The 26832-nt window shown below is 37.4% G+C and overlaps 1 protein-coding gene across 2 annotated transcripts in view; it reads right to left on the minus strand.

The window, feature by feature from the left end:
* ZZZ3 (zinc finger, ZZ-type containing 3) overlaps positions 1 to 26832 on the minus strand; it is a 121719-nt gene that overhangs the window by 62428 nt on the left and 32459 nt on the right. For both annotated transcript variants that reach the window (XM_011997360.1, XM_011997361.1), the window contains exons 2-5: positions 15032 to 15165; positions 14893 to 14955; positions 12972 to 13125; positions 5372 to 6927 (exon numbers count right to left, since the gene is read on the minus strand). In XM_011997360.1, the coding sequence (XP_011852750.1) occupies positions 5372 to 6876 (1505 nt within the window). In that variant the 5' untranslated portion in view covers positions 6877 to 6927; positions 12972 to 13125; positions 14893 to 14955; positions 15032 to 15165. The remainder of the gene's footprint in view (positions 1 to 5371; positions 6928 to 12971; positions 13126 to 14892; positions 14956 to 15031; positions 15166 to 26832) is intronic.

Genomic DNA, 26832 nt, shown 5'->3' on the forward strand with positions numbered 1-26832 from the left:
ACATGCACAGTTCACAACAGAGTTCATGCTCCTATGAGAATCTAATTTCACTGCTGATCTGACAGGAGGTGCAGCTCAGGGAGGAGCAGCTGTAAATACAGATGAAGCTTTGCTTGCTTGCCCGCTGCTCACCTCCTGGTGTGCGGCCTGTTCCTAACAGGCCACGGACTGGTTGGGGACCCCTGTTTTAGAAAGCTACCTCTCTCCTCCCATTAATCTTTGTGCCAGACTAGAGGGGTAAATCTGGCTATTATCCTACAGCCTTTTCTGGTGAGTTGAGAAGGTACACCAAGCATGAGCTTTCCTTAGTAATCTTTGACTTTAATATACCTACTGCATTCTAAAATACCCCAGAGTATTCTTTTCAAATTATCCAAATCCTCTATTTGAAATCAAGCTATAGCCACAGTTTTATTTCACCAGTCTATTCTTCACAAATAAGATGTTCTTTAAAATAGTGAACATGAAAGTATTTCTTTCAATAAATAAAGTAAATTACTTACCTATAATGCTGGTTCTGTAACAAATAAAAATCAGATAATCAGATAATCAATAACAGAGCTTAACCTCAGGGTAAACAATTCCTGACAACTGAGTCCCCAAGATCTGCTCCATGAGGTTTCTCAACATAGAAACAAACCCAAAAGTCCATGAAATAAGTTCTCACTGGATGAGGTAACCAAGTATAGTTCAAACTAGTAATTAAAAGATAGAAGTTTGATCCTATTTAGTAATTCATTATGCTACTTAAAATTAATAATCTAGAAATCTTAATTACGAGTTAGGAAATGGGGACTGTATAACGGTACCTATCCTGTCTACTTTCAAACTGTCATGATAGTCAAATGAGAAACTAATGAAACTGATTTGTAAATTACGAAGCACAATACAAATGTAATCTTATTCAGGGCAGGATGACTCCTCTAGTGATTTTTAAGCAAGATTCTGGAGTTTTTCTGGTCCCTTGAAAGAAATTACTTTGACCAACAGTAAAAGTAGACTCTCAATAAGTAAATCTCCAAGAACTGATTAAGATTTTCTCTATGCAGCTTCCAAAATTGATGAAAATATCAAATGTTTGTTTAATCAACTATGAAATAAGCATGGTGCAATAGAAGGACATAATTATTTACTATCACTAACATTTTCCAAAAACCAAGTTTAACACTACAATTCTTAGAAACTCTTCAATGTGGCTTGAAAATAATACTCTCACCTGCAGAGTACCTGAGCAACACTCTTAGATGAGCGATAACTATCTTACAGGTTCATTACGAAGAAACTTAAGAACTGGTATAAATGTTAGCAATCCATTATCAGTAAGTTAATCTTTGTAAGATCTCAAGAATCTAGAATCCCTAAATTTGACTTTTCACCCCCTTATCTGTTCATGAAATGCTGTAATACCAACAATCCTTAAATGAAGATACCCAAGGTCTTTCAAACATAAATTTATTTAAGTAATGTTGCACAATGATAATTCAGAGGCAGCTGACCAAATCACATTTTCATTTAGAAGTTTATTTTCCAGTGATTACATTTTGAATTGGAAGAAATGCTCTGAACATTAAAGCCTAAGACCTAAAATCTTCCACACTTGTGCTTCCTGGAGCCAGACCTTCAAAATTTAGAGATCTGTTTCAGTGCTCCCGTTTCAAAAATTAGCAAGAGGTCAATTCCCAAACAGAAAGGGCAATCACAGTTACGTAAATAATCTCATTCAGGGAGGCTATTTAAGCCAAAAAAGAAGTTATTAGGTACTGTATTATCTACCACTTTAACAGATTCTATCAACCCTGAAGATCAAAGAGCTTTCAGATAAAGAATATTTCTTTTGATCCTCCACCCCTAATCTTTCAGAAGTCATGTCTAATAAAATAATCCACAGATGGAATCTTGCCAGAGAAAAAGATATTCTCTGGTCCCTTTCTCACAGTGGGGTACTCCATTTGGAAAAATATATAAAAGAACACTGTGGATTTATGCGCTAGAGAAGAGGGATGGCATCTAGACAGGCATCAAGCTAGTACCCGGAACATCCACAGATTTGTTTCCCTGGTCTGTTGCCTAACTTATCATAAATTACATCTAAGACTAAGACTCTACACAATACTTTTGCAAACATTTACAAGTGATCAGATGACCTTATATGGGATATCTTTGCACACAAGACAGAGTAACTATAAGCTGAACACTAGGATAGAAGGCCGTTGATCACTGTTAGCTTAGAAGAAAAATTTCAACTAGAGTAACACAGAGTTATGTCCCCCTGGCTCTTGACAAACAACTATGCCATGCTCAGAATTTTCTGTTAACAACCTACTTTTAAAACTGGCTATCAGGAAGTATTCATTCCCTACTGGTAGAGATATTCATATTTAGGCTGGGCAATGCTCAACCTCGGTTTCAAAAAGCAATTACCTGGAGAACTTTTCTAGCATAGGGAGAATAAGGAAGTGAAGTAACATTTGACAAGGTATGTACACATGTGTACAGGACAGTAATAAACCATCTCCTTCAAGTGCCTTTTTTTAAACCCAAGTGCTTTTTAACATCATTTTCAAACTGCCAGAAATTTACTTGAGACTTGAAAGCACTAGACAGATGTCATGATGCTATTTTTAGCAATGGCAACTTGGATTAAAAAGAGCCAATATTATATCCAATCATCTCTTGGCTCTAGACAAAAAGCATAGGAATGAAGGTATAGGGGAGGAAAGAGAGACTTTACTGAAAGAGATTAGATCTGACATGATCAAACACCCTCCCCCAATTTTCCTTAAATTAGCTCTGAGATGCTAATCATGATACTCCATCTCACTTCTGATTTGCTTCCTTTGAAAAAAACAAAAAAGATAAAGTTTCAAAAGTGCTATCCTGGCCTGGTGCAGTGGTTCGTGCCTGTAATCCCAGCACTTTGGGAGGCCAAGGCGGGCAGATCACTTGAGCCCAGGAGTTCAAGCTCAGCCTGGACAACATGGCCAACCCCTGTCTCAACTAAAATTACAAAAAATTAGACAGGTGTGATGGCGTGCACCTGTAAGCCCCAGCAACTCGGAAGGCTGAGGTGGAAGGACAACCTAAGCCTGAGAGGTCAAAGCTGTGGTGAGCCATGACTGTGCCACTGCACTCCAGCCCGGTTGATTTAAAAAAAAAAAAAAAAAAAAAAAAAGTGCTATCCTTCAAATGATCTGGAGCAAGGCAAAAAAGCAAGAATCAGTAATTTGTTTTCCCAATGTCACCCAATGAAGCATTAATTTGAAAACACTGTCCTAACAAAGCAACTAGCATCCAAATTCCAAAGGACTCTCTATATCTTAAGGAACGCATGAAAAATAAACATATAAAAGCACACTATATTAAATGTATAAAAGCACCCATTAAGCTGTATTGTTCTCATCCTCAAAAGGTTATGAATGTGGAATATCAATGTTATGACTGTATCTTTAGATAACTGTTTTATGTGAACATCATCCTTCAGAATTATTATCAGGCAATCTCTTACAAAAAGTAATACTGTAGTGAATTACTAGAAAAAAAAATTTCCACAATCAATAACCAGTCAAGATTAAAACAATAAAAAGCAAAGAACAGAACATATATCATTTTATAAAAATTCACATTTCTTTAGTTTTTGGTATTTTCCTAAGACATATGCTCTCCTTCCCTGCACTGCAGATAAACAGGTCTACCTTTAAAAACTGATACTAGGCCAGGTGCAGTGGCTCATGCCTACACCCAATACTTTGGGAGGCTGAGGTGCGAGGATCAATCGAGCCCAGGAGATTAAGACTCGCCTGGGCACCATGGCGAAACCCTGCCTCTACAAAATACAAAAAAATATTAGCCAGGCGTGGTGGCATGCGCCTGTAGTCCCAGCTACTTGGGAGGCTGAGAAGGGAGGATTGCTTGAGCCCAGGGAAGCCAAGGTTGCAGTGAACCATGATTGCACCTCTGTACTCCAGCCTGGGCGATGGAGCGAGATGCTGTCTCAAAAAAAAACAAAACCAAAAAAAAAAAAAAAAACTGTTAGTATACATGAACAGCAGAACTCAACTTATTTCTAATACAAAAAAAACCTCATTTATGAGTTGTTCTGCTATCTAAAATTAGACTTCAAGTATTCCAAATACTCGAGACTCTAACATTTTCACAAAATTGTAAAATGCTCAGATGACATGAACTATCAAATACAATATTAAAATAGTATTTCAAAAGAACAGAAGAAAACTTTTCAGAAGAGAGGCCTACGCTGAAAGATCACTGTATTACCATATACAAATCTAAACTATCTACAATGCATGGCAAAAATAATATTATGTCCTCACAACCAGGATTTGATACTTTGATCTGACACATACCAGGGTCTGGCAATTGTCACAACAAAACTATTAGAAATGTTCCTCAAATCAAAGTATTTATATACAGTCTATATAATCTGATTGTGGTATTAATTCAAAAGCCTACCCTGTAGGAGTAAAGGTAATTAACTTATTACATAAGTCTGTCTTTACTGTTGCTAATCATGATATTTAAGAGCACTGTGTGCTATAGTTCCTTTCAGGATTATCTAGACATAGTAAGCTCCAAATCTTTTGTGTTACGGCCCCGAATATAGAAAATCTAAGCAAGTAATATTGTGAAAATTTTGGATACAGAATTCTTTATTTAAAACAGTGACTTAGCAAGGTTGAGAGCTGGTAATATTTTAAGATACAGTCTTCCTTTATATTTAGTATCAGGAAAAGCTACGTCAAATGTTTTATGTAAACTATCCAGTAGACTAACTCTTGCTAATATGTTAATTACAATATACTGTCATAGTGTTAACAGTAATATCCACTTCTCTAAGTCACAAAAGTCAAAGATGATGCATAAAGCACTTTTTTAATAAAAAATTTTAATTGGGAATTAAATGTAAGTAAGATATAAGTAGATATCAAGCCTGCTAGACTTCACATATCTGGATGATATCTAAGCACTCATTAATTGTTCTATGCTACCTAGAATTATAAATCAAAGCATACTGTGGTAACTCGATGTGTTTCCATTTTATAAATTAACTAAAAATGATATAAAACATATTAAAACAACAAAAACACTACCAACCATGTCTTTTCTAATTGAGACAAGAAATATCAGAACTGGAAAGACCATGCTGTCATAGAACACATGTGTAAAGTTGAGTTTAAAAGTCTTTTTTTGGAGTTTTTCTAAGAGTTGAGAAAATCATGTTAAACCTAAAATTTTAGTGAAAACATTAATTTTAGCTGTAATAAAAACACTATGAATAGACATTTATGAATAGATACTGAAAAACTTGGGGAATAATAAACAAAGCAGAATTCATGGTTACCATATTTACACATACTCTTTGTTGTGTTTCAGTGCCACATGATCTGATTCAAAGTAATAAACATCAGGATCATCATCTTCCTCTTCTGTAATATGCTGACTGGCACTCTCTTTGGCAGATGGCAAATGTCCAATATTGAGTCTTGCCTCTGAGGGCAGTTTACTTAGTCCTTCACTTCCACAATTTTGAGAGTCACAACATATCCCTTTTTCATTTTGAGAAATTTCACCAGGATTTGTGGGAGACTGACTTACGTTATCACTAACAGTTGCATTTGTTTCATTAGGACTAAGATTATTCTCCTCAAATTGTCCATTTTCTCTGTAAGGAGATCTGTTTTTAGTAGGACTACCTCTGGTAGGGGCTGCCCTTCGTGGTGAGGTTCTCAGAGTATAACGATGTTCTTGAGGTTCTGATAAAGACATCATTTGAGCTGAAACACAGTCTAGAACAGAAGATGGTTCAGGTTCTCCGGAGGCTGGCATACTCTCAAGACTTGTGTCCAGGTTGTTACTGGTGTTTTCTTTACACTGCTCTTTTGAGGCACTGCTATCTCCCACCACATCTACTTCCTCCTCAGAATCCCTTAAAGATGACTGAGTTTCAGAAAAGGGCCCTGCAGCTGGCTCAGTAGTCAGCTGATTAACATGTTCCACAGGCAGGCAGGCAGTTACTATTTTGTGGTCCTCCAACTTGACCTGCACTTGTGAATCTGTGCAAGGCACGTTATGGTCTATATAACTGTCCTCCTTCCTACTATCAAGGAACATTGAAGTTTGGGTATCCGAATCCCCATTTTCAGCTACTGATTTTTCCTGTAACGCATAGGAACCAAGGCTATTTTGTTTAGTGTTCCCATCAGGCTGACAGTCATCACAGTTTATAACAGCTGAATCACTGTCATCGACACCATTGACAGCCAAATAGCCTGTGATTTCTTCAACTACTGCAGAATTAAGTGGCCCTTCCTCACTGACATTCACCTTTTTAATTTCCCTTTTCTCACAATCATCCAGTATAAGACATCGACAAGCTCGTTTAGTCCCTTGAAAATCTGCATCATTGTCCACTACTGTACTCCTCTGTTCTACTGACTCCTTGTCTGATTTTATAGGTGAATCTTCTTCTGAACTGTTTGGTGCTTCAGATCTAAGACAACGCTTAATTCTTTTTAAAACTGGTGAAACAGGTTCTGTTTGCCTTCTCTCACAATTTTCTATAGCCTGCCTTTCTATGTTATCCTTTTCTGAAGAAGAAAGTCCTCTTTTCCTAGGGCTTACCCATGATTCTCGGGTACTCTGCTGTTTTAAATCAGTGGTTCTCCCATTATTATTTCCTTTCTGAATTGGCACAGGCTCTGGTCTCTTCTTTGGAGATCTTGATCGTACTTGAGAATTAGAAGAGATTTCTTCAGGATGCGCAATGCTACGATTCCTTAAAGTTCTACCACAAAAAGATTCATCCAAGCCGTTTAACCCCACTGTTGATCTTGTAACACGAGTAGATCGGGAAGCAGCCATACTATGGCAAGTCCCTACAATACGGTCATCATGATCCACTCATTGGGAAACCTTCAAAAATGTAAACAAAATAATGAGAAAAAGGTAACAGTTAATATACCTAGAACGAAAGTATAAAGCTATAACTTTTTTAATCCAAGTATACTCGGACGTTATGGTCTATATAACGGTCTATATAACTGCCAATATTAAATTATGTGACAAAAATTCTTTAACATTTCCAATAATGATATAAATTATAGCTAACAAGTATACAGCACTTAATATGTTCCATGAGTCTTTCTATATAACTTACATATATTAACTCACTTAAGTCTCATAACAACTCAGATAGGTACTACTATCATCCCTACTTCACGAGTAAGATTAAGGCACACTGAGTAATCTATCCAAGATCACAATTCTAGTAAGTGGAAGGGCAGGACTCCAGAGACCATACCTGCCTCACTGTGTATTTGCTTCTCAGATAGGCATAAAATACCCAGAAAATATCTATCCTAAAGATGTGATTTCATTTTGGTCATTAAAATAATAATCTTCGGCTGGGCATGGTGGCTCACGCCTGTATTCCCAGCAGTTTGGGAGGCTGAGGCAGGAGGATCACAAGGTCAGGAGTTCAAGACCAGCCTGACCAACATGGTGAAGCCCTGTGTCTACTAAAAATACAAAAATTAGCCAGGTGTGGTGGCACACACCTGTAATCCCAGTTACTCAGGAGGCTTAGGCAGGAAAACTACTTGAACCCAGGAGGCACAGGTTACAGTGAGCTGAGATCATGCCACTGCACTCCAGCCTCGGCGACAGAGGGAGACTCCGTCTCAAAAACAAATAAAATAAATAAATAAATAAATAAATAAATAAAATAATAATATTGAACCTATATAGCAGCTATCTTTCAAAAACTATTCCAATCATTTCTCGTGTTCTTTCAAAATGTCCCTGGTATATAGAAAGGCAGGCTCTCCTCTTTTTAATTTACTTTTGCCAAAATGAGTTTCAGATCAAATCCCTTAATAACTAATAATCTGGCATCCAAAAAATTTTGCTTGCAGTATTTTTCATAACTAAATAGATAAAAATCAAAATGCTAGCTTGCACTGGCTAAGAACAAAACAAAGCAAACCCAAGCCTTCCTAATCTCTAGAAATAAAGCCATAAATTAGTAGGTGAAAGGTACTGTTCCAAAGACCGGAAAAATGGGAAAGAAGCCTCTGAAGCAAATACTTACATTTAAGAAATCAAGACTATTCATATAATCCCACCCTTTCCTTCTTCGCACTCCTGTGTATAGCAAATGCCAGTGCCAGTTTTAATGTGTGGTTTGGGAGATGAAAAGGTATTCTGGTGTGGATGCTTGAGGTTTACATGACAGAAATGTAAGGGATATAGAAAATGCCTGGATTGATCCATTTGGGTAAACTAGTGAGTTGGTGATATTTTCCAAAGGCTCTCCCATCAAGCAAAATAAAGGAGCTGTTAACATTTGAAGTCTCTATTCCCCTGCTCCTCTTCTGTTTAGTTTTCACAAAGTACCCTGTCATTTTACCGCCTAACTTTGAGTGAGATGCAGGATGATTAGTTAGAGAAAGAGGTCAGTGGTAGCAATAGTGCAAAGTTTCACAGTCCCTTCCTCCTGCCTTTGGTCATCAACAGTCTCCCTTCCCATGCAAACCTCAAAATGCCATTCTGACTCCTTTCCCTAAAAATCAAACACAATCTCTCCTTTGCTTCAACAAGAAGTATCTAATAGTGGAAAGGCTGGAAGAATTACAGAAGACACAGCAACATGCTACCACATATAAAAAAGAAACACTAAAGGAAATAATCTCCCTGTTCCTGCCTGCTGACAAGTGAGAAAGTACCCTGTAAATATTTAAGTTGGCTGAGTTTAGTGTTGTCTCAGAGTATGGCATACTTTTAAATTTTTAATTAACAATTTTTTAAAATCTTGTAAGAATCACAAAACTAGCCCTAGAATTAAAGCATGGTTATTTGTTCTAGAGAATTTCATAGCAATCAAGTGAACAATAAGTACGAGACACCAATCAGAACTTAGAAACACATTTCTTACAGTAGTAAACTTTTATTGTTTTGGGGATTCCTTAAAAGAACTGCTGACATTTAATTCTCATTTGCTAATATATTATCATTAAGATTACAATCTTTCTGTTTTTTTCATGGGTAACAAACACTGAGTGTCCCATAATTTTCCACTTTTAATTATAAAACATTTAAGTTAAACTTCAAATGATGTTTTAGAAGAACACAAACTGGCCAGGGACAGTGGCTCATCCCCGTAATCCCAGCACTTTGGGAGGTTGAGGCAGATGGATCCCTTGAGGTCAGGAGTTCGAGACCAGCCTGGCCAACATGGTGAAACCCCATCTCTACTAAAAATACAAAAAACTAGCAGGGCATGGTGGCACATGCCTGTAATCCCAGCTACTCGGGAGGCTGAGGCAGGAGAATCACTTGAATCCAGGAGGCAAAGGTTGCAGTGAGCCGAGATCACACCACTGCACTCCAGGCTGGGCAACAGAGCGAGACTCTGTCTCAAAAAAAACAAAAAGAAAAGAACATAAATTGAAATATATGAAAAGCAACTTATTTGTTTCATGTATCCAAATCTGGCACTCTAAAATATTAAGATTACTTATTTTTAAGTATTAAATATGTATGTAAACACACAAAAAAGCATAAGACTAAGCTAATTTAATAAATAAAATGCCTATGAAATCTAATCCATATTATCTTTAATGCAAATTTAATTATACTCATAATTTATGGTTCAAAAATAATACTGGCAATAGAAATACTTTATCAACACACAAAAGAATCTGTTAATCTTTACTTTTCAAAATACAATCCCAATTAAGGGCCTATAAACCTCTTAAATTATTCCAATAATCAATAATAAGACTTCCTTAACCTCTTCTTTCCACACCAATCTGAATGGGAGCAAAATCTGCCTTGCAGTACAAACTTCTCAAAGAGAGACTATTTTGGATGAAATGAACCTATTATTAGTAGTACTAAGAACCTGTTTTTTATACATATATTTTTTGCTAAAAAATATCACCTATAAGCTGGTCATGGTGGCTCAAGCCTGTAATCCCAGCACTTTGGGAAACCAAGGTAAGTGGGATCACTTGAGCCCAGGAATTCGAGACCAAACTGGGCAACATGGTGAAACCCTATCTCTACTAAAAATACAAAAAATTTATCCAGGTGTAATGGTGCATGCCTGTAGTCCCAGGTACTAGGGAGGCTGAGTGGGAGGATCACCTGAGCCTGGGAAGTCAAGGGTGCAGTGATGTGACTGCCCTTCAGCCTGGGTGATGGGAGCAAGGCCCTGTCTTGAATGAAAAAAAAAAAAAATCACATATAGTGAGGCCTATCTTACTTCTTCACCATTCCACTGATTAAAATATGAAAACACTGATTAATATGAAAGTTAAATAAAATATGAAAACACTGATTAATATAAAAGATTAAGTCTCTTTTCATTTCTTCTACACCCTAAAAATGCTTTCATTTCACTCAATAATTAGAACAAAGCCCTAGTTTTAGGATTCTCAAATTCTGTGCTATTGGGCTGTATTGAAAGAGAACTTGTTTTATAACAAGGATCCTTGTGATACCTCAGACTCTTGCAACTCAATCATGGGCATCTCCTGGAAGCTTGTTAGAAATGCAGAATATGAGGCCCTGCCCCAGACCTACCAGTGAATTAGGTTCCTAGGTGACTCATATATGTATTAGGGTTTGAGAAACACTGCCTTAGGCTACTGAAGTCAGACAGAATTCTACTAAGAGTCATCAAGTTTCAAACTAAATTAGACCTATTTATAATATATCCTTTAATTTCTTACTGGATCCTAATAATAAAAAAAAATACATAAGGCCAAGGAAGCACCAAATGGAAGACTATGAAAATATCTTGCCTGAAATTAACATGTGATGTGCACTTGAGGTAATAAACTGGTTAAAATTATTAAGATCAGAGTTAAACAAAATTTTGCTAATCTTCCCTCTGATGAATTTTTTTCTGTTCTAATCTTTTTCTTCTTATCTTTTCTATTTTGGATAGGCATATATAAAAGGCACATACTTTCTATGATCACCTAATAAACTGAATGCAAAATTCAGTTAATAAAAGGGGACCAAAAATGCCTACATTAGCCAGGTGCAGGGGCAGGGAAGTGGGGGCACCTACAGTCAATAGATACTCAGGAGGCTGAGTCAAGAGGATCACCTGAGCCCAGGAGTTTGAGAACTGCCTGGACAATGGTAAGAGCCTATCTCTTAGAAAATAAAAACTAAAAAGTCTGCATTATCTCAACCAAGTCTCAACATTGTTTCGTCATGCTTAGCAAAATATTATAGACTAAAGCAGTTGTTTTCCTCATTTTAGCTGCATCACAAAAAGTTTCTTAAGAATACAATGAAGCTTAGAGTACAAAATTATATTTCTGCCAAATATTAAGGAATAAAAATGAACTTATTTACAAATTATCTCAGAAAATACCCCTGTAGGCTAACGAAATAAGAGGTATATGGTGAAAACCTTAGACAGCATCCATCTGAAGTTAGAAACGCAATCACTCTAGTTTTAGAAATAAGGGAAGCCATTAATTAACATATTAATACGGGCAAAACCCAATCTAACAACTACACTGGAGTTTTTCCTATACGTTATCTACCAAATAATGAATAGTGGCACTTTCTAGAATACAGAGGAAAGAGAGTGTGGTCAGTAACTAGAATTAACCAGACTCCCTTCCTCTCTTCCCCACCTTCATGAATTATCATCCTATTGGAGGTCATATCTTAGAAGGACCAGTCAACCAAATTTCAACTTGTCCATTCATATTAAGCCCTGAATCCTACCTATGATTTCACATATCCTACCCACATATTTGCTGCTGAATTGCCCTCCCATAAATTTGAATCTACTGTTACCCAAATATAACTATAGCATTCTGAAAAACACTCTTTGAAGCATTATCAGCTATGTTTCAGGTCATAAATTTCCAGCTCCTGTGATCATCTATCTGTAGAACTGTATCAATAAGAACTAAAAGGAATAATAATTATTAAACAAAAAAGGCCCACCTAATGACACACTTCTCTAGTTATTTACTTAAGAGAAAGAAATTTCAAAAAGATATTTCAAAGACCTTGCCTATAAGCTTTTTTTCCTACTATAATCACCAAAATAGTAAAGTTTATTTTGGGAATTGAGGAGCTGGCAATCTTCCATCACACCAATGTTCTAGCTAATATTTATTATCATAATATTTAGTTTTATTAAGTGAACAATTTTTAGTAAACTGGTCATGATACCAGTATATATTCATGTAGACAAACCAAAGTAAAAGGAAAAAAGAACAAATGCAACTGGAAAGGGTTACCAGTATGATTCTTTCTCTAGTTGTCTAGAATATAAACAAACTATTTAATAATGTTGAGGCCATGTTTGTCATGTAATTATTTTAAGACAATACCTCAGCAGTGCAATTACCACCATATCTATAATGTTAAAAGTAGAAGCATAACTGGTAACCCACCCATGCAATTCAACTTAAGGTTCTTAAATAGTCACCTCTTTGAAGTCTGGGAACTCTATTATGTATTGTCTTATATAAAAAGACTTCTTAATTCTTTCTCATTAATAGAAACTGATATATGACAGATGGTCGGTAGATTGGTAGGTAGGTAGGTAGGTAGGTAGGTAGGTAGGTAAGCAGGCAGACAAGCAGACAGTCAGACAGACAAAAGTAAATGAAAACACACTTCAAAAGACAATCGGGAAAAGGAAGTCAAGGAATTTCATAATGCCTCCTGAGTCAAAAATTCCAACATAATCAGTCACTTCATTTATACCCCTGTTGAAAAAAAAGGGGGGGGGAGGAATATTTCATTCCTAATCCATTCCCTGTAGCTCCATACTCCTATGAACAGCCAGCCAAACTACAATCTGCCACACAGAGAATGTATGGAAAAATAACAAATCTCCCCATCTCAAAAAAAAAAAAAAAAAAAAGGAAGTCAAACTATAGTTGTCTTCACTACTGCAAAACTAAATAACTTACCTGTACAACCAAAGATCTATCATTGTGGAAATATAATCTCTTTTCCTTATATCCTGAAGGAGTTGGAGCTATGATCTAGAATGGAGCTTAAGCATCAGGGTTTCAGACTCTCTCAGCTTCAGCCATGGAGAATACTAGAACCTCCTAAATTTCTCTCTTTAAAATAAAATAATGAAAAAAAAGGATTAAAGAAGATGATGAATGTATGCTAATAGATTTACTCCTTCTATAATAAGAAGAAATAAAGGTACAGAATCTGTTCACAGTGACATCTTTCACGCTTCTTGGTAACTCCGTAGCCTCGAGGATACTAAGAAACTGAAACAGGATTTTTAGAAATCATCAAAAGCAAACCAAAAAGATCCTGAAATATACCAAATCCTTACAACTCAATATTAGTTTGAACTGAGTCAAAATGTGACTTGCTCTTTTCTAGACACTGCTCTAAGGCAGTATTTTTTGGCAGTGATCTAAAGATTGCCCTTGAAAACATTTCTCATAACAGAATTTATAATATCATCTCTTACTCTGGTCCTAGAGGACTTTCCAAATTCTCAACATCAAGTATACATAACCATTTAGGTTATGCATGAAAGAATCACACAAATAACCAAATCTTCTATACCCATAGGATAACCTGGATGCTTATTAAAGTGCTATAAAATTCAATTACAAAAGGACATTTCTATTATTTTTGGCATATGTATTTTTTACAAGAACAAGAACAACAAGGATTTTCCGGTTTTAGTACCCAATTCGCCAGATAATTTAATTGATCTAATTACATTTCATTTCTTAGAACGGTCTGGTCAATTTTTACTTTATAATAATTTATTATGATATACTTTTCAAAGAATGTACAGGCTGGGTGCAGTGGCTCACACCTGTAATCCCTGCACTTTGGGAGGTCGAGGCAGATGGGTCACAAGGTCAGGAGTTCGAGGCCAGCCTGGCCAACATGGTGAAACCCCATCTCTACTAAAAACACAAAAACTTTAGCCAGGCATGGTGGCATACACCTGTAATCCTAGCTACTCAGGAGGCTGAGGCAGGAGAATCGCTTGAACCTGGGAGGCAGAGGTTGCAGTGAGCCAAGACCACTCCATTGTACTCCAGCCTGGGCAACAAGAGCGAAACTCAGTCTCAAAAAAAAAAAAAAAAAAAAGGTACAATCTGGCTAAATGGGTTACTATGAGTGTCCATCTGAAAACAAGGAAGACGACTAAAAAAAGACCAGTAGATGTTTATGATAGAAACTGTCACTTTATTATAAGCACAAAACTAGATATTATAATGATACATTTTGGGGGAAGGATTACAACTTAAAGACTGATATAATTACAAAATCTTGTAATGACTAGGCAGACTTACTGCCTAGTAAAAATAGGTTACTGCTGTAGTCAGCTAGAAAGGGAATAGGGCTAACAATATCTAATATCTATAGATGCCATCTCTCCCAAACATGCCCTGGAAATGCTTTAAAAACCACTAGGTAGGAAAATTGTCTAATAACCATTTAATACTACAGTACACTAAGAAATGTTCTAAGTTAACATGGGGAGAAGCTCAGTGAAAACATGATCCTACAAAAAGTAACCCTTGACTTGAAAATCTACTCTTCTTATAACAGACTCCAAGTGACAACTCCTTTGTACCAAACACTGAAGCCTTTCACAAACATGGCAAAACATTATGTTCTACAGTGTGTGATGGTAGTAGCAATCATCAAAAGCAAAGATCATCTACAACTTAAAGTATATCTCTGAGCATACTGGAATGTGCCCTAGTAGCAGTCTATCAAGTTCTAATCAACCACATAACTACTCTATTTGAATAGAGTTCACTATAGGAACATTATCCACTACGATATTTAGCAGACAAGAACATCTGCAACTGTTATTTTCACAGAGCTGATACTTACAGCTGAGCTCTATTGGCATTAAGATAAACAGGATCCTGCAGTGTTTTGTAAAAGCCTGATACACTGAAAAAGAAACTTCAATCAATTACTTCTAACTAAACCCCACTTGGCCTTAATTAAGATTACATTATTTTCTTACCTTTTAAAAAGCGTTTCGCCTAGTATTTGATCCCCACGCGTCTGTATTTATCTGTCATCACTGTTAATTGTCCATGTTACACTGAGACTTCAGGTATTATTTATTTATATGGTCGTACTAGAACAACTTGATATCTGTGAAGGGAAACCATAATATAATCACTATAGATGTGTTACTGTTTACAAATTTGTGAATAAAAGTGGTAATATTTCCAAACACTTATATAGCACACTTCATTTTCTGCTAAACTTCACAAATAATTCCTTACATTTAGCTGTGAAATATGTGTCTTCAACAAACTAAGATGATTGGCTAACACTTCCAAGTTCTTCTCAGACAGCACCCACATACAAGTTTTCTAAATTAATTCTAAACTTAAATCCTTACAAATTGAAGAGCTCCTCAGGTTCCTTTTCTTACTACCAAGATAGATATATGTCATTTTCCTTAAGTCTACAATTGCTCTCCATTAATACAAAAGTACTTTTTTGTGTATTTTATATTTTAGGGACTAAATCTATAATGCTTAAAAATGAAGTTAAAAAAGATAATGACTGTCCTTTAAGTGTCACTTTAAACATCTGATACCTTTCTCAAGTAATCTTGGAAGTAAACAGAAAATAAGTGTTATTTAAAATAAACTGAGATGTAGCTGCACAAACATTCCTTAAAGGTAAGCTTCTTAAAACAGACTTGGTGATGATTACAACTCTGAGAAATAGATACACACACTTATAATGAAGACCAAAAGCACTGTACAGAATTTTAAATAATTTTAACCAGTTTATTGGTGAAAAAAATGAGCTACAAAAGAATGTTCATTCATACATATCAAAGAAAGCAGAGTATGAATGGCATTCTAAAACGTTTCATCATGCTGTACCACTCCACTACACAGTAAAAAGTACAAATCTACATGGAAAATAGAGATAACCTGGCGAGGCATGGTGGCTCATGCCTGTAATCCCAGCACTTTGGGAGGTCAAGGCAGGAGGATCCCTTGAGCTCAGGCATTCGAGACCAGCATGGGCAACATAGTGAGCCCTCTTCTCTACAAAAAAAAAATGAACAAAATTAGCCAGGCATGGTTGTGTGTGTCTGTAGTCCCAACTACTTGGGAGGCTGAGGTGGGAGGATCATCTGAGCCCAGGAGATTGAGGCTGCAGTGAGCCATGATCGTGCCACCGCACTACAACCTAGGCAACAGAGTAAACCATATCTGGAAAAAAAAATTTTTTTTTAATGAAAATGCAGATAACCTTACACATGCTTTCTGGATAAAGTTATTAGGGTTGTCAACCATTCAGATATTCTCAGTGAGAACTTTCATTAACAATAGAGCAATTAAAAAACTATTATCTATCCTCAAACACAATTCCTTATTCGTTTTCAAACATTAAAAATATATAAGTAAAACCATAAAAAAATTAACACTTTGGGATGCCAAGGCAGAAGGATCACTTGAGCCTGGGAGTTTGAAACCATCCTGGGCAACAAAGTGAGGCCTCATCTGTACAAAAAATAGAAAAAGGTAGCCACGTATGGTGGTGTGCACCTGTAATCCCAGCTGCTAGGGAGGATCCTTAGAGCTGCAGTGAGACCTGATTGCATCACTGCATTCCAGCCTGGGTGACAAAGAAAAAAAAACAAAACACAGATCTAACTAATTTTTAAGTTTAAAAATTGTCATGACCTCTCTTGTACCAAAAGCAAGGAAATTAAACTAGCCAAAACTCTTGTAGCCCCTATACTGTGTTCTTCACTTCATTCAATATACATTTCAAACTTAAGCATTCTGCAAAACTGTTATACGCTTTCTGCAGCAGAAACACTTCTTTGAATTATGACAATACACAGTAATTTTTTCATTTGAATTATTTAACTACAGTAACTTACTTCTAGAAGTTTAAAAAACAGCATTTTGTCATTTAAAAAGCATACAAAATGGAAAGCAAACTATGTAAGTCCTATTCCTAAAGCCATCTTATTAATTCCCTTGGAACAGAGCTTTGCTTGTTTTCATGTACTAATAAAATTCATTGACTATTCAAGCGTTCCAAAAGCAAACCCAAAACCAATCTTCACTGAAAGAATTACTTTTCCTACTTCTTGCAGTCTTAACACTGGTACTACTGTATTAAATAGATTACATGATCTCAGATTCACAGCACACATGTAATCACTTCAAAAGACTACATAAATCTCACTAGAAGATACAGCTCTAGTGATATAACCAGGATATAAGCCACACAACTTACTATTAAAATGAAACAATGATGTTCAAAGCTAACCACAATCCCTAAATTTTCAGGCAAAATTTTTTTTAGTTTTATAAGAGCTTGGAAAAAATTTAAAAGGAAGGTCATACAACAGAGTCATATTTATTACCTGATTCTTGTTGTAAGTGAAAATACCACATATGGGCACTATACCATGATTTTAAATGATTTTATAAGAAAGAGACATTCAATTCAATGTCAGTTGTAAAAAGCATTAAAATACGGTCAAAGACACAAATACCTTTCTTTTTTTCTTTTTTCTTTTTTTTTTGAGACGGAGTTTCCCTCTTGTTGCCCAAGCTGGAGTGCGATGGTGCAATCTTGGCTCACTGCAACCTCTGCTTCCTGGATTCAAGTGATTCTCCTGCCTCAGCCTCCCAAGTAGCTGGGATTACTGGCACCTGCCACCACGTCCATTTAATTTTTGTACTTTTAGTAGAGAGAGGGTTTTGCCACGTTGGCCAGGCTGGTCTCAAATCGTGACCTCAGGTGGTCCACCCACCTTGGCCTCCCAAAGTGCTGGGATTACAGGCATGAGCCACCACGTCCAGCCCAGAAACACCTTTACTAGATAATTAAGATTTCAGTTACTTGCTATAAAGAGCTGAACCAAATTTTCATTTGGTACAATAATCAAAGAAGAGTACCTTTTTCTGGCTCCCTAAATTGCTCAGAACCACATGTTCAGTGTCTTGGCTACCTTCTATAGATTTTCAAAGATAAGCCTATTTCACAGTCAGCAGAAAGAGAGTAGGAAGAGTATAGGATTTGGTGGAGGAGACAGAAATGTGATTCTCTGTCATCAATAATTATTTCACCACGAACAAGTCACTTTGCCTATCTGTGCTTTATCTATAAAACGAAAGACATAATACCTACCTACTACCTCTCAGAGTTATTGTGAAGTTCGAAAGAGATCACATCTGTGAAGTACTTCAGGTTACTGACTCCCAAATTTTAGTGTGTCTAAGAAATACCTGGACCCAATCACCTCTTAAATTAAGATTCAGAAGGCCTGAACAGAAATGCATAAATTTTCATTGTCAATTAAGCACTTCAGGTCATTCCAACGTATGGGCTCCCAGTGATGATCAGACTTTGAAAAAACTACATCAGTTTCTTCTAAAACACTATAGTGTTTGGGCTGGGTACGACGGCTCATGCTGGTAATCTCAGCTCTCTAAGAGACCGAGGCAGAAGGATCACTTTGAGGCCAGGAGTTTGAGACCAGCTTGGGTAACATGGCAAGACCCTGTCTCTATAGAAAAAAAAAAAATGCACACAATACATTAGTGGAGCATGGTGGTGTGCACCTGTTGCAGTCCTAGCTACTCAGGAAGCAAGAGGCCTGGAGTTTGAGGCTGCAGGCTACAGTAAGCTATGATCACACCAATGCACTCCAGCCTGGTGAACCAAGTGAGGCCCTGTCTCTAAAAAATTAATTAATTAATTAAAAGAAATAAAACTTTAGTGTTCATAAGCATTAAATCTAGGTACATGTTTAAAATACAAATTTCTAGCTAGGCACAGTCACACATGCCTATAGTCCCAGCTACTTGGGAGGCTGAGGGAGGAGGATTGCTTGAGTCCAGGAGTTCTAAGTTGTAGTGCACTATGTCATTCAGGTGTCTGCATTAAGTTTAGCATCAATATCGTGATCTCAGGGGAGCAGGGGACGACCAGGTCACCTAAGGAGGTGAGAACGGGCCCAGGTCAGAAACACAGCAGGTCTAAACTTCCATGCTGATCAGTAGTGAGACTGCACCTATGAACAGCCACTGCACTCCAATTTGGGGAAAAGAGACCCTGTCTCTTAAAAATAAAAATAAAAAATAAGAAGAAAATGAAATAAAATACAAATTTCTAAACCTCATCCTTAAAAATCCAGATTCAGGCCAGGCGCAGTGGCTCACGCCTGTAATCCAATACTTTGGGAGGCTGGGTGGGTAAATTACCTGAGGTCAGGAGTTCAAGACCAGCCTGGCCAACATGATGAAACCCTGTCTCTACTAAAAATACAAAATTAGCCAAGTGTGGTGGCGCGTGCCTGTAATCCCAGTTACTCGGGAGGCTGAGTGAGAAGAACTGCTTGAACCTGGGAGGTGGTGGTTGCAGTGAGCCGAGATCACACCACTGCACTCCAGCCTAGGTGACAAAACAAAACAAAAAAAATTCAGATTCCATAAACTTGGAATGGAGCATACAATCTTCATTTATCATCATTTAGGAGATTCAGATGTAAATGAGTTATGATATACCCTTTTAGAAATCCTAAACTAGATTCTTCCTCCTAAATATTTCTCAAATTGTTCCTACCTCTGTACTATCATCATCCATGACCAACCTTAGGCTGTCATTTGAACTAACCCAAATGCCTTCTAATTAGTCTCTCTACTTTAAGTCTTTTTTTTTTTTTCCTCTCTGAGACAGGGTCTCACACTCTGTTGCCCAGGCTGGAATGTAGTGGCTCAATCACTGTTCACTGCAGCCTTCAACATTCCAGGCTCAAATGATCCTCCTGCCTCAGCCTCCTAAGTAGCTGAGACTACTGGTGCATGCTACTACACCCAGCTAATTTTTGTATTTTTTGTAGAGATAGGGTTTCACACCATGTTGCCCAGGCTAGGCCTGCACTCCTGGGCTCAAGTGATCCTCCCACCTCAGCCTCTCAAAGTGCTGGGATTACAGACGTGAGTTACCGCGCCCAGCTCTGCTTTCATTAAGTCTTATCCTTTAAAAATGCATGATCTACAGAATGATATGTCATTCGCCTATCTAAAACTCTTTCAAGAGACTTATGCTTCTTGCCAAGATAGAATAACAGGCATGAAACTTATGCTCCCATCTGAAACAACTAAAAATCTGGACCAAAAAAAATGTATGAAAATTATTTCTGACAAAAGAAACCAGACAACACAGGACGGTGATCAATGAAAGAGAAAAAATAAATGGGGCAAAGCCTACAATTTACTTACTGGAGAATTTCTCCAGTTTACTTACTGGAAAACTTTCAAGCTGCAGAGAAAGGCAGGTGTCCCAAGCAAGTTCAGTGGTTTTCTGGAGTTAAGATAATGAAGTGAGGAGTTTAGGGGAGGCCAAGGTAGCTACAGTCTCCCAGAACATAGTGCCACAGAGGAGAGAGCAGAAAGGAGAGGCAAGATCTCAGATAATCTGCAGGGGACCTCCTTAAATCTTGAGCTGAGTACTGATCAGTAAAACAGGGAAAGACATCCACAGGCAAGAGTATGCCAGAAAACATGTAATAACTGAAGGGTAGGTGGTATGTAGTTCCTAGTTTATAGGGTTACTAATGTTTGTGGTATATAACTTCCACCACAGCCAATTTCAAGCTACCAACATATCAGTGAATGAGAATCTGAAAAAAATACATGGCAACACATTATACATTACATAGTGTTTCTACCATAAGAACATAATAAGGCTGGCTGCAGCAGCTCACATCTATAATCCCAGCACTTTGGAAGGCCAAGGCAGGTGGATCACTTGAGGCCAGGAGTTCAAGACCAGCCTAGCCAACATGGCGAAAACCCATCTATACTAAAAATACAAAAATTAGCAGGGCATGTTGGTGCACACCTGTGGTGCCAGCTACTCAGGAGGCTGAGGCATGAGACTAGCTTAAACCCGGGAGGTGGGAGGTTGCAGTGAGCTGAGATTGCGCCACTAAACTCCAGCCTGGCCAACAGAGTGAGACTGTCTAAGGAAGGGGGAAAAAAAAAAAAACGGGACCCACTAGATATAAATTACCATGAGTGCATAAAAATAGCAATATAAAATAATATAGTTACATGAAGTAATGAGTTTTGAGCATTTACTATCTTTGTTCATAAGTGATTTAATTATAAGTTTATATAATTTAATTCCCTTAAGAATTAAGCTAGCTCACAAATTTCCTGATATTTTAACAATTGGCTCTCATGAGCCAGCTCGAGCATACCACCACACGTGGCTCACATAGTCGGGAATAACTGGTTAACCTACTAGCCACAGTAGAAAACCTCATAATTCGTGGGACATGAAGTACAATGCTCAGTACCACACTGCATCAGTAGTGGTGCAAACTGAGCTCTAAACTAAAGACTATTCTGGTCTCACCTAACAAAGAGAAAAGCAAGCCTCAAAAGGATAAAGCCATTTCCAATGAACTCCACTGTGTCCCAGAACAGAGCCCAAGAATATTTATGGGAATTAAAAAAAAACATCCAGCACCAAACAAGGTAAAATTGAGAATGCCTGGAATCCAATAAGAAATTACTCAACAGGCCAAGTGTGGTGGTTCACGCTTGTAATTTCAACACTTTGGGAGGCTAAAGTGGGCGACTGCTTGAGCCCAGGAGTTTGAGACCAGCCTGAACATGACAAGACCCCATTTCTACAAAAATTAGCCAGATGTGGTGGTGCATGCCTGTAGTTCCAGGTTCTTGAGAGGCCAAGGTGGGAGTTTTGCTTGAAACCAGGAGGCTGAGGCTGCAATGAGCCACGATCATGCCCCTGCACTCCAGCCTAGGTGACAGTGAAATCTTGTCTCAAAAAACAAAATCATATGAAGAAGCAGGAAAATACCACTTAAAATCGGAAAAAGCAATTGACAGAAAAAGAACTGTACATGACAGTCACTAGACAAGAATATTAAATCAGTTATAACTGTAGTTCTTATGTTCGAAGTGGTAGATGGACATATTAAGCATGCTAAGGAGAGATACAGGAGTCATTTTAACGCAAATTGATTCTTCTACTTAGAAAAATACAAAGTTTGGAATGAAAAATTATGCTGGGATTAGATACTGGAAAGAAAAGGTCAATCAATCTGATGTCATAGCAATAGAAATCTAACAGATAGAAACAAGAGTGGAAACAAAACCATGAATGAGATGTAGAATATCATCAAAACGCCTATAACATGGGTAACTGAAGTCCCCAAAAGACTAAAAGAGAAACAAAAAATATTGGAAGAAATGATCCCAAACTTTCTAAATAGGATGGAAATGACGAATTCACAGATCAAAGAAGCTCAATAAGCTGGGCATGGTGGCTCAGTGCTGTAATCCCAGCACTTTGTGAGGCCAAGGAAGGTGGATCACTTGAGGTCAGGAGTTTGAGACCAGCCTGACCAACATAGTGAAACCACATATCTACTAAAAATACAAAAATCAGCGGGGAGTGATGGTGTGTGCCTGTGGTCCCAGCTACTCGGGAGGTTGAGGCACAAGAATCACTTGAACATGGGAAGCAGAAGCTGTAATAAGGTGAGACTGCACCACTTCACTCCAGACTGGGTGACAGAGCGAGACTCCATCTCAAAAAAACAAAATACAAAGAAGCTCAATAAACCCAAGCACAAGAAACATGAATAAAACTACAGTAAGCCAGCTCATAACCAAACTGCTTAAAAGTCAGTAATACAAAGAATGTCTTAAAAGCAGAGAAAAACAACACACTACAGGCACAGAGAGGAAAGTAAGAATGACAGCAGACTTCTCGGTGGAAACATATGCCAGAAGACAGTAAGGTATATCTTTGAGGTACTGAAAAAAATTGTCAACCAAAAATTCTACTCTCAAAAAAATGTGCTTCAAAAAATAAGGCGACATAAAAATTATTTCAAACTTAAAACAGTAAAAGAACCCATCATAGACAGACATGCATTATAGGAAATGTTAAAAGAAGTTCTTTAGGCAGAAGGAAAAGATGCTAGATGGAAGTCTAGATGTATCCAAAGGAATATAAAGCACCAGAAGTGGTAAATATGAAGATAACTATAAAAAACTTTTCCTGGCCGAGTGCAGTGGCTCATGCCTGCAATCCCAACACTTTGGGAGGCCAAGGTGGACGGATCACCTGAGGTCAGGAGTTCAAGACCAGCCTGATCAACATGGAGAAATCCCATCTCTACTGAAAATACAAAATTAGCCGGGCGTGGTGGCGTATGTCTGTAATCCTAGCTACTCGGGAGGCTGAGGCAGGAGAATCACTTGAACCCGGGAGGCAGAGGTTGCAGTGAGCCAAAATCGCACCATTGCACTCCAGCCTGGGCAACAAGAACAAAACTCCGTCTAAAAAAAAAAAAACAAAAACAGAAAAAAACCTTTTCCCCTTAGTTTTTAAACATAAATAACTGATAAAAAGATACCAATATACTGTACAGTTTATAACATAAATGGGGGTAAATGTAATAGCACAAATGTGGGAAAGGGGACATACAATGTAAGATTCTTACACTACATGTAAAGTTATGTAACAGCACTTCAAGGTACGCTATGATAAATTAAGATGTATACTATAAATTTTTAAATCACCACTAAAAAGCAGATGAACAGAGAAAAAGTAATAGTTAAACAGCTAACAAAAGAAACAAAATAACATGTTTTAAAGACTCAATCCAAAGGATAGCAGAATAAGAGAATGGAACAAAGAGCATAAAGAAAAAATAAAAAGCCAATAGCAAGGCGATAGATTTAAACTTTATCAAAAATTGCTTTCATACAGCCATTTCAACTGTAAATAGTCCAAAAATAGTTTCAAGCAGTTTAGTTATTTGGAAGCAGTTACTTGGAAGGAATAACAAAAAATGAACATAAAAAGATTCAAGTCATTTAAACTGTGACCACAATGAAATTAAATCAGAAATCAGTGATTAAAAAAATACATCTCAAAAATCCTCAAATATCTGGAAATAAATAACATGCTTCTAAATGACCCATTAAGTCAAAGAAGAAATCAAAGGGAATTAATGCAGCATATCAAAATATATGGGAAGCAGCAAAAGCAGCATTTACAGAGAAATCTAAAGCAGTAAACATATGTTAGAAAAAAAGGAAAGTCTCAAATGATGTCAGCTTCCACCTTAAGAAACTAGAAAACAAAGGATACTATAATCCAAAGAAAAAGAAGAAAAAATAATAACAAGCAGAAATCAATGAAATAGAAAACAAAAAAGCAATAGAGAAAAATTAATGAACCGATAGCTGATTCCTTAAGAAAAATCAATAAAATTGACAAATCTCTAGACAGACTCATCAGGAACAAAATACAAATTATCAATATTAAGAAAGAAAGAAGAGATGTTGCTATAGATTCTATAGATGTTTTAAAAGATGGTTCTATAGGTATTTTCCCAACAAGGGTACCAAAACAATTCAATGAGGACGTACTAATCTTTCCAACAAATGCTGCTAGGACAACTGGATATCCACCTACAAAAGAATGACACTGAACCCCTACCTCACACCATATACAAAAATTAACTCAGGATGAACCACATTGTAGCACCACATTTAGCACTAAATGTAGCACTAAAATGATAATGTTCTTGCCAAGCATGGTGGCTCACACCTGTAAACCCAACAGTTTAGGAGGCTGAGAGAAGAGCATAGCTTGAGCCCAGGAGTTCGAAACCAGCCTGGGCAACACAAAGACCCCATCTCTACAAAAAATAAACAACATTAGTTGGGCAAAATGGTGTGTGCCTGTGATCCCAGCTACTTGGGAGGCAGAGGTGGGAGGATCACTTGAGCCCAGGAGGTTGCACTGAACCAAGAACATGCCACCGCACCCCAGCCTGGGTGACAGAGAGAGATAATCTGTCTTTAAAAATAAAAAAAGCTGACAAATCTTTGTGCAAATAGGTGCAAATCTTTGTGACCTTGGGTTAAACAATAATTTCTTACATATGATGCTAAAAGCGTAACTAACAAGGACAAATGTGTGATTCCACTTACTATATGAGTTTACCTAAAATTGTCAAATTAGTAAAAACAAAAAGCAGAATGGTGGTTGCCAGGGACTGAGGGAGGGGGAAATGTCAAGTCACTGCTTAATGAGTAGAGTTACAGTTATGCAAAATGAAAAACATTCTGGAGATGGACCATGGTGATGGTTACACATTATATGAGACTGTATTTAATGCCACTAACCTGTAAACTTTAAAAATGGTTAAAATGGGGCCGGGCACAGTGGCTCATACCTATAATCCCAGCACTTTGGGAGGCCGAGGTGGGCAGATCACAAGGTCAGAAGATCAAGAACATCTTGGCCAACATGGTGAAACCCGTCTCTACTAAAAATACAAAAATTAGCCGGGAATGGTGGCACACACCTCTAGTCCCAGCTACTATGGAGGCTGAGGCAGGAGAATCACTTGAACCTGGCAGGCAGAGACTGCAGTGAACCCAGATCGCACCACTGCACTCCAGCCTGGGCGACGAGAGCAAAACTCCATCTCCAAAAAAAAAAAAGGTTAAAATGGTAATTTTTATGTTACATATGTTCTGCCACAATTAAAAAATAAAAATTGAAAAAGCACAAGCAACCAAAGAAAAATACAGATAAATAGGGATCATCTAAATTAAAATCTTTTGTGCTTCAAAGAACAAGAGAATAAAAAGATAACCCACAGAATGGGTGAAAATATTTGTGATCATCTCTCTATCTATAAAAACCCTTACAACTTAATAAAAAGATAAACCTATTCTAAAAATGGGCAAAAGACTTAAACAGATATTTCTGCAAATAAGATACACAAATAGCCAATAAGCACATGAAAAAATGCTCAATATCATTAGCCCTCAGGGATATGCAAATCAAAACCACAGTGAGATACTTCACACCCACTAGTATGGATATAATAAAAAAGACAACAAAAATATATGTTGGCAAAGATGTAGAGTTATGTGCACCCTTATACATTGCTGGTAGGAATGCAAAATGGTGCAGCTGCTTTGGAAAATTGTTTGGCAGTTCCTCAACAAGTTAAACATAGAATTACCATATGACCCTGGAATTCCATTCTTAGGTATACACCCAAAAATAAAGGAAAACATATGTCCACACAAAAACTTGCTCAAAATTGTTCATAGCAGCATTATTCATAATAGTTATAAAGTGGAAACAACTTAAATGTCCATCAACTGCTGAGTAATAAACAAAACAAGGTATATCATATCAATATAATGAAATACTGTTAAGTCATATAAAGGAGTGAGGTATTGATAAACACTAGAACATGGATGAACCTTAAAAACATCATGCTAACTGAAGGAGGTCACTCACAAATGTTACATATTGTATGACTCCCATTTATATAAAATATCCTGAACAGGCCAGGTGCAGTGGTTCACACCTGTAATCCCAGCACACTGAGGGGCCTAGACAGGAGGATCACTTGAACTGCAGGAGTTCGAGACCAGTCTGGGCAACGTGGTAAGACCTCGTTTCTACAAAAAAATTAAAAAATTAGCCAGGCATAGTTGCACATGCCCCAGCTACTCAGAAGGATGAGGCAAGAGGACTGCTTGAACCTGAGAGTTTGAGGTTGCAGTGAGCCATGGTCGTGCCACTGCATTCCAGCCTGGGCAAAAGGGCAAGATTCTGAAAGAAGAAAAAAAGGAGAGGAGGGGAGGGGAGGGGAAGGAGGGAGGAAGGAATGGAGAAAGGGAGGAAGGGAGGAAAGGAAGAAGGAAGGAAGGGAGGGAGGAAAGGAGGGAGGAAGGAAGGAAGGAAGGA

This window comes from Mandrillus leucophaeus, unplaced genomic scaffold (assembly GCF_000951045.1).
Source record: "Mandrillus leucophaeus isolate KB7577 unplaced genomic scaffold, Mleu.le_1.0 Scaffold539, whole genome shotgun sequence".
NCBI classification, from domain to species: domain Eukaryota; kingdom Metazoa; phylum Chordata; class Mammalia; order Primates; family Cercopithecidae; genus Mandrillus; species Mandrillus leucophaeus.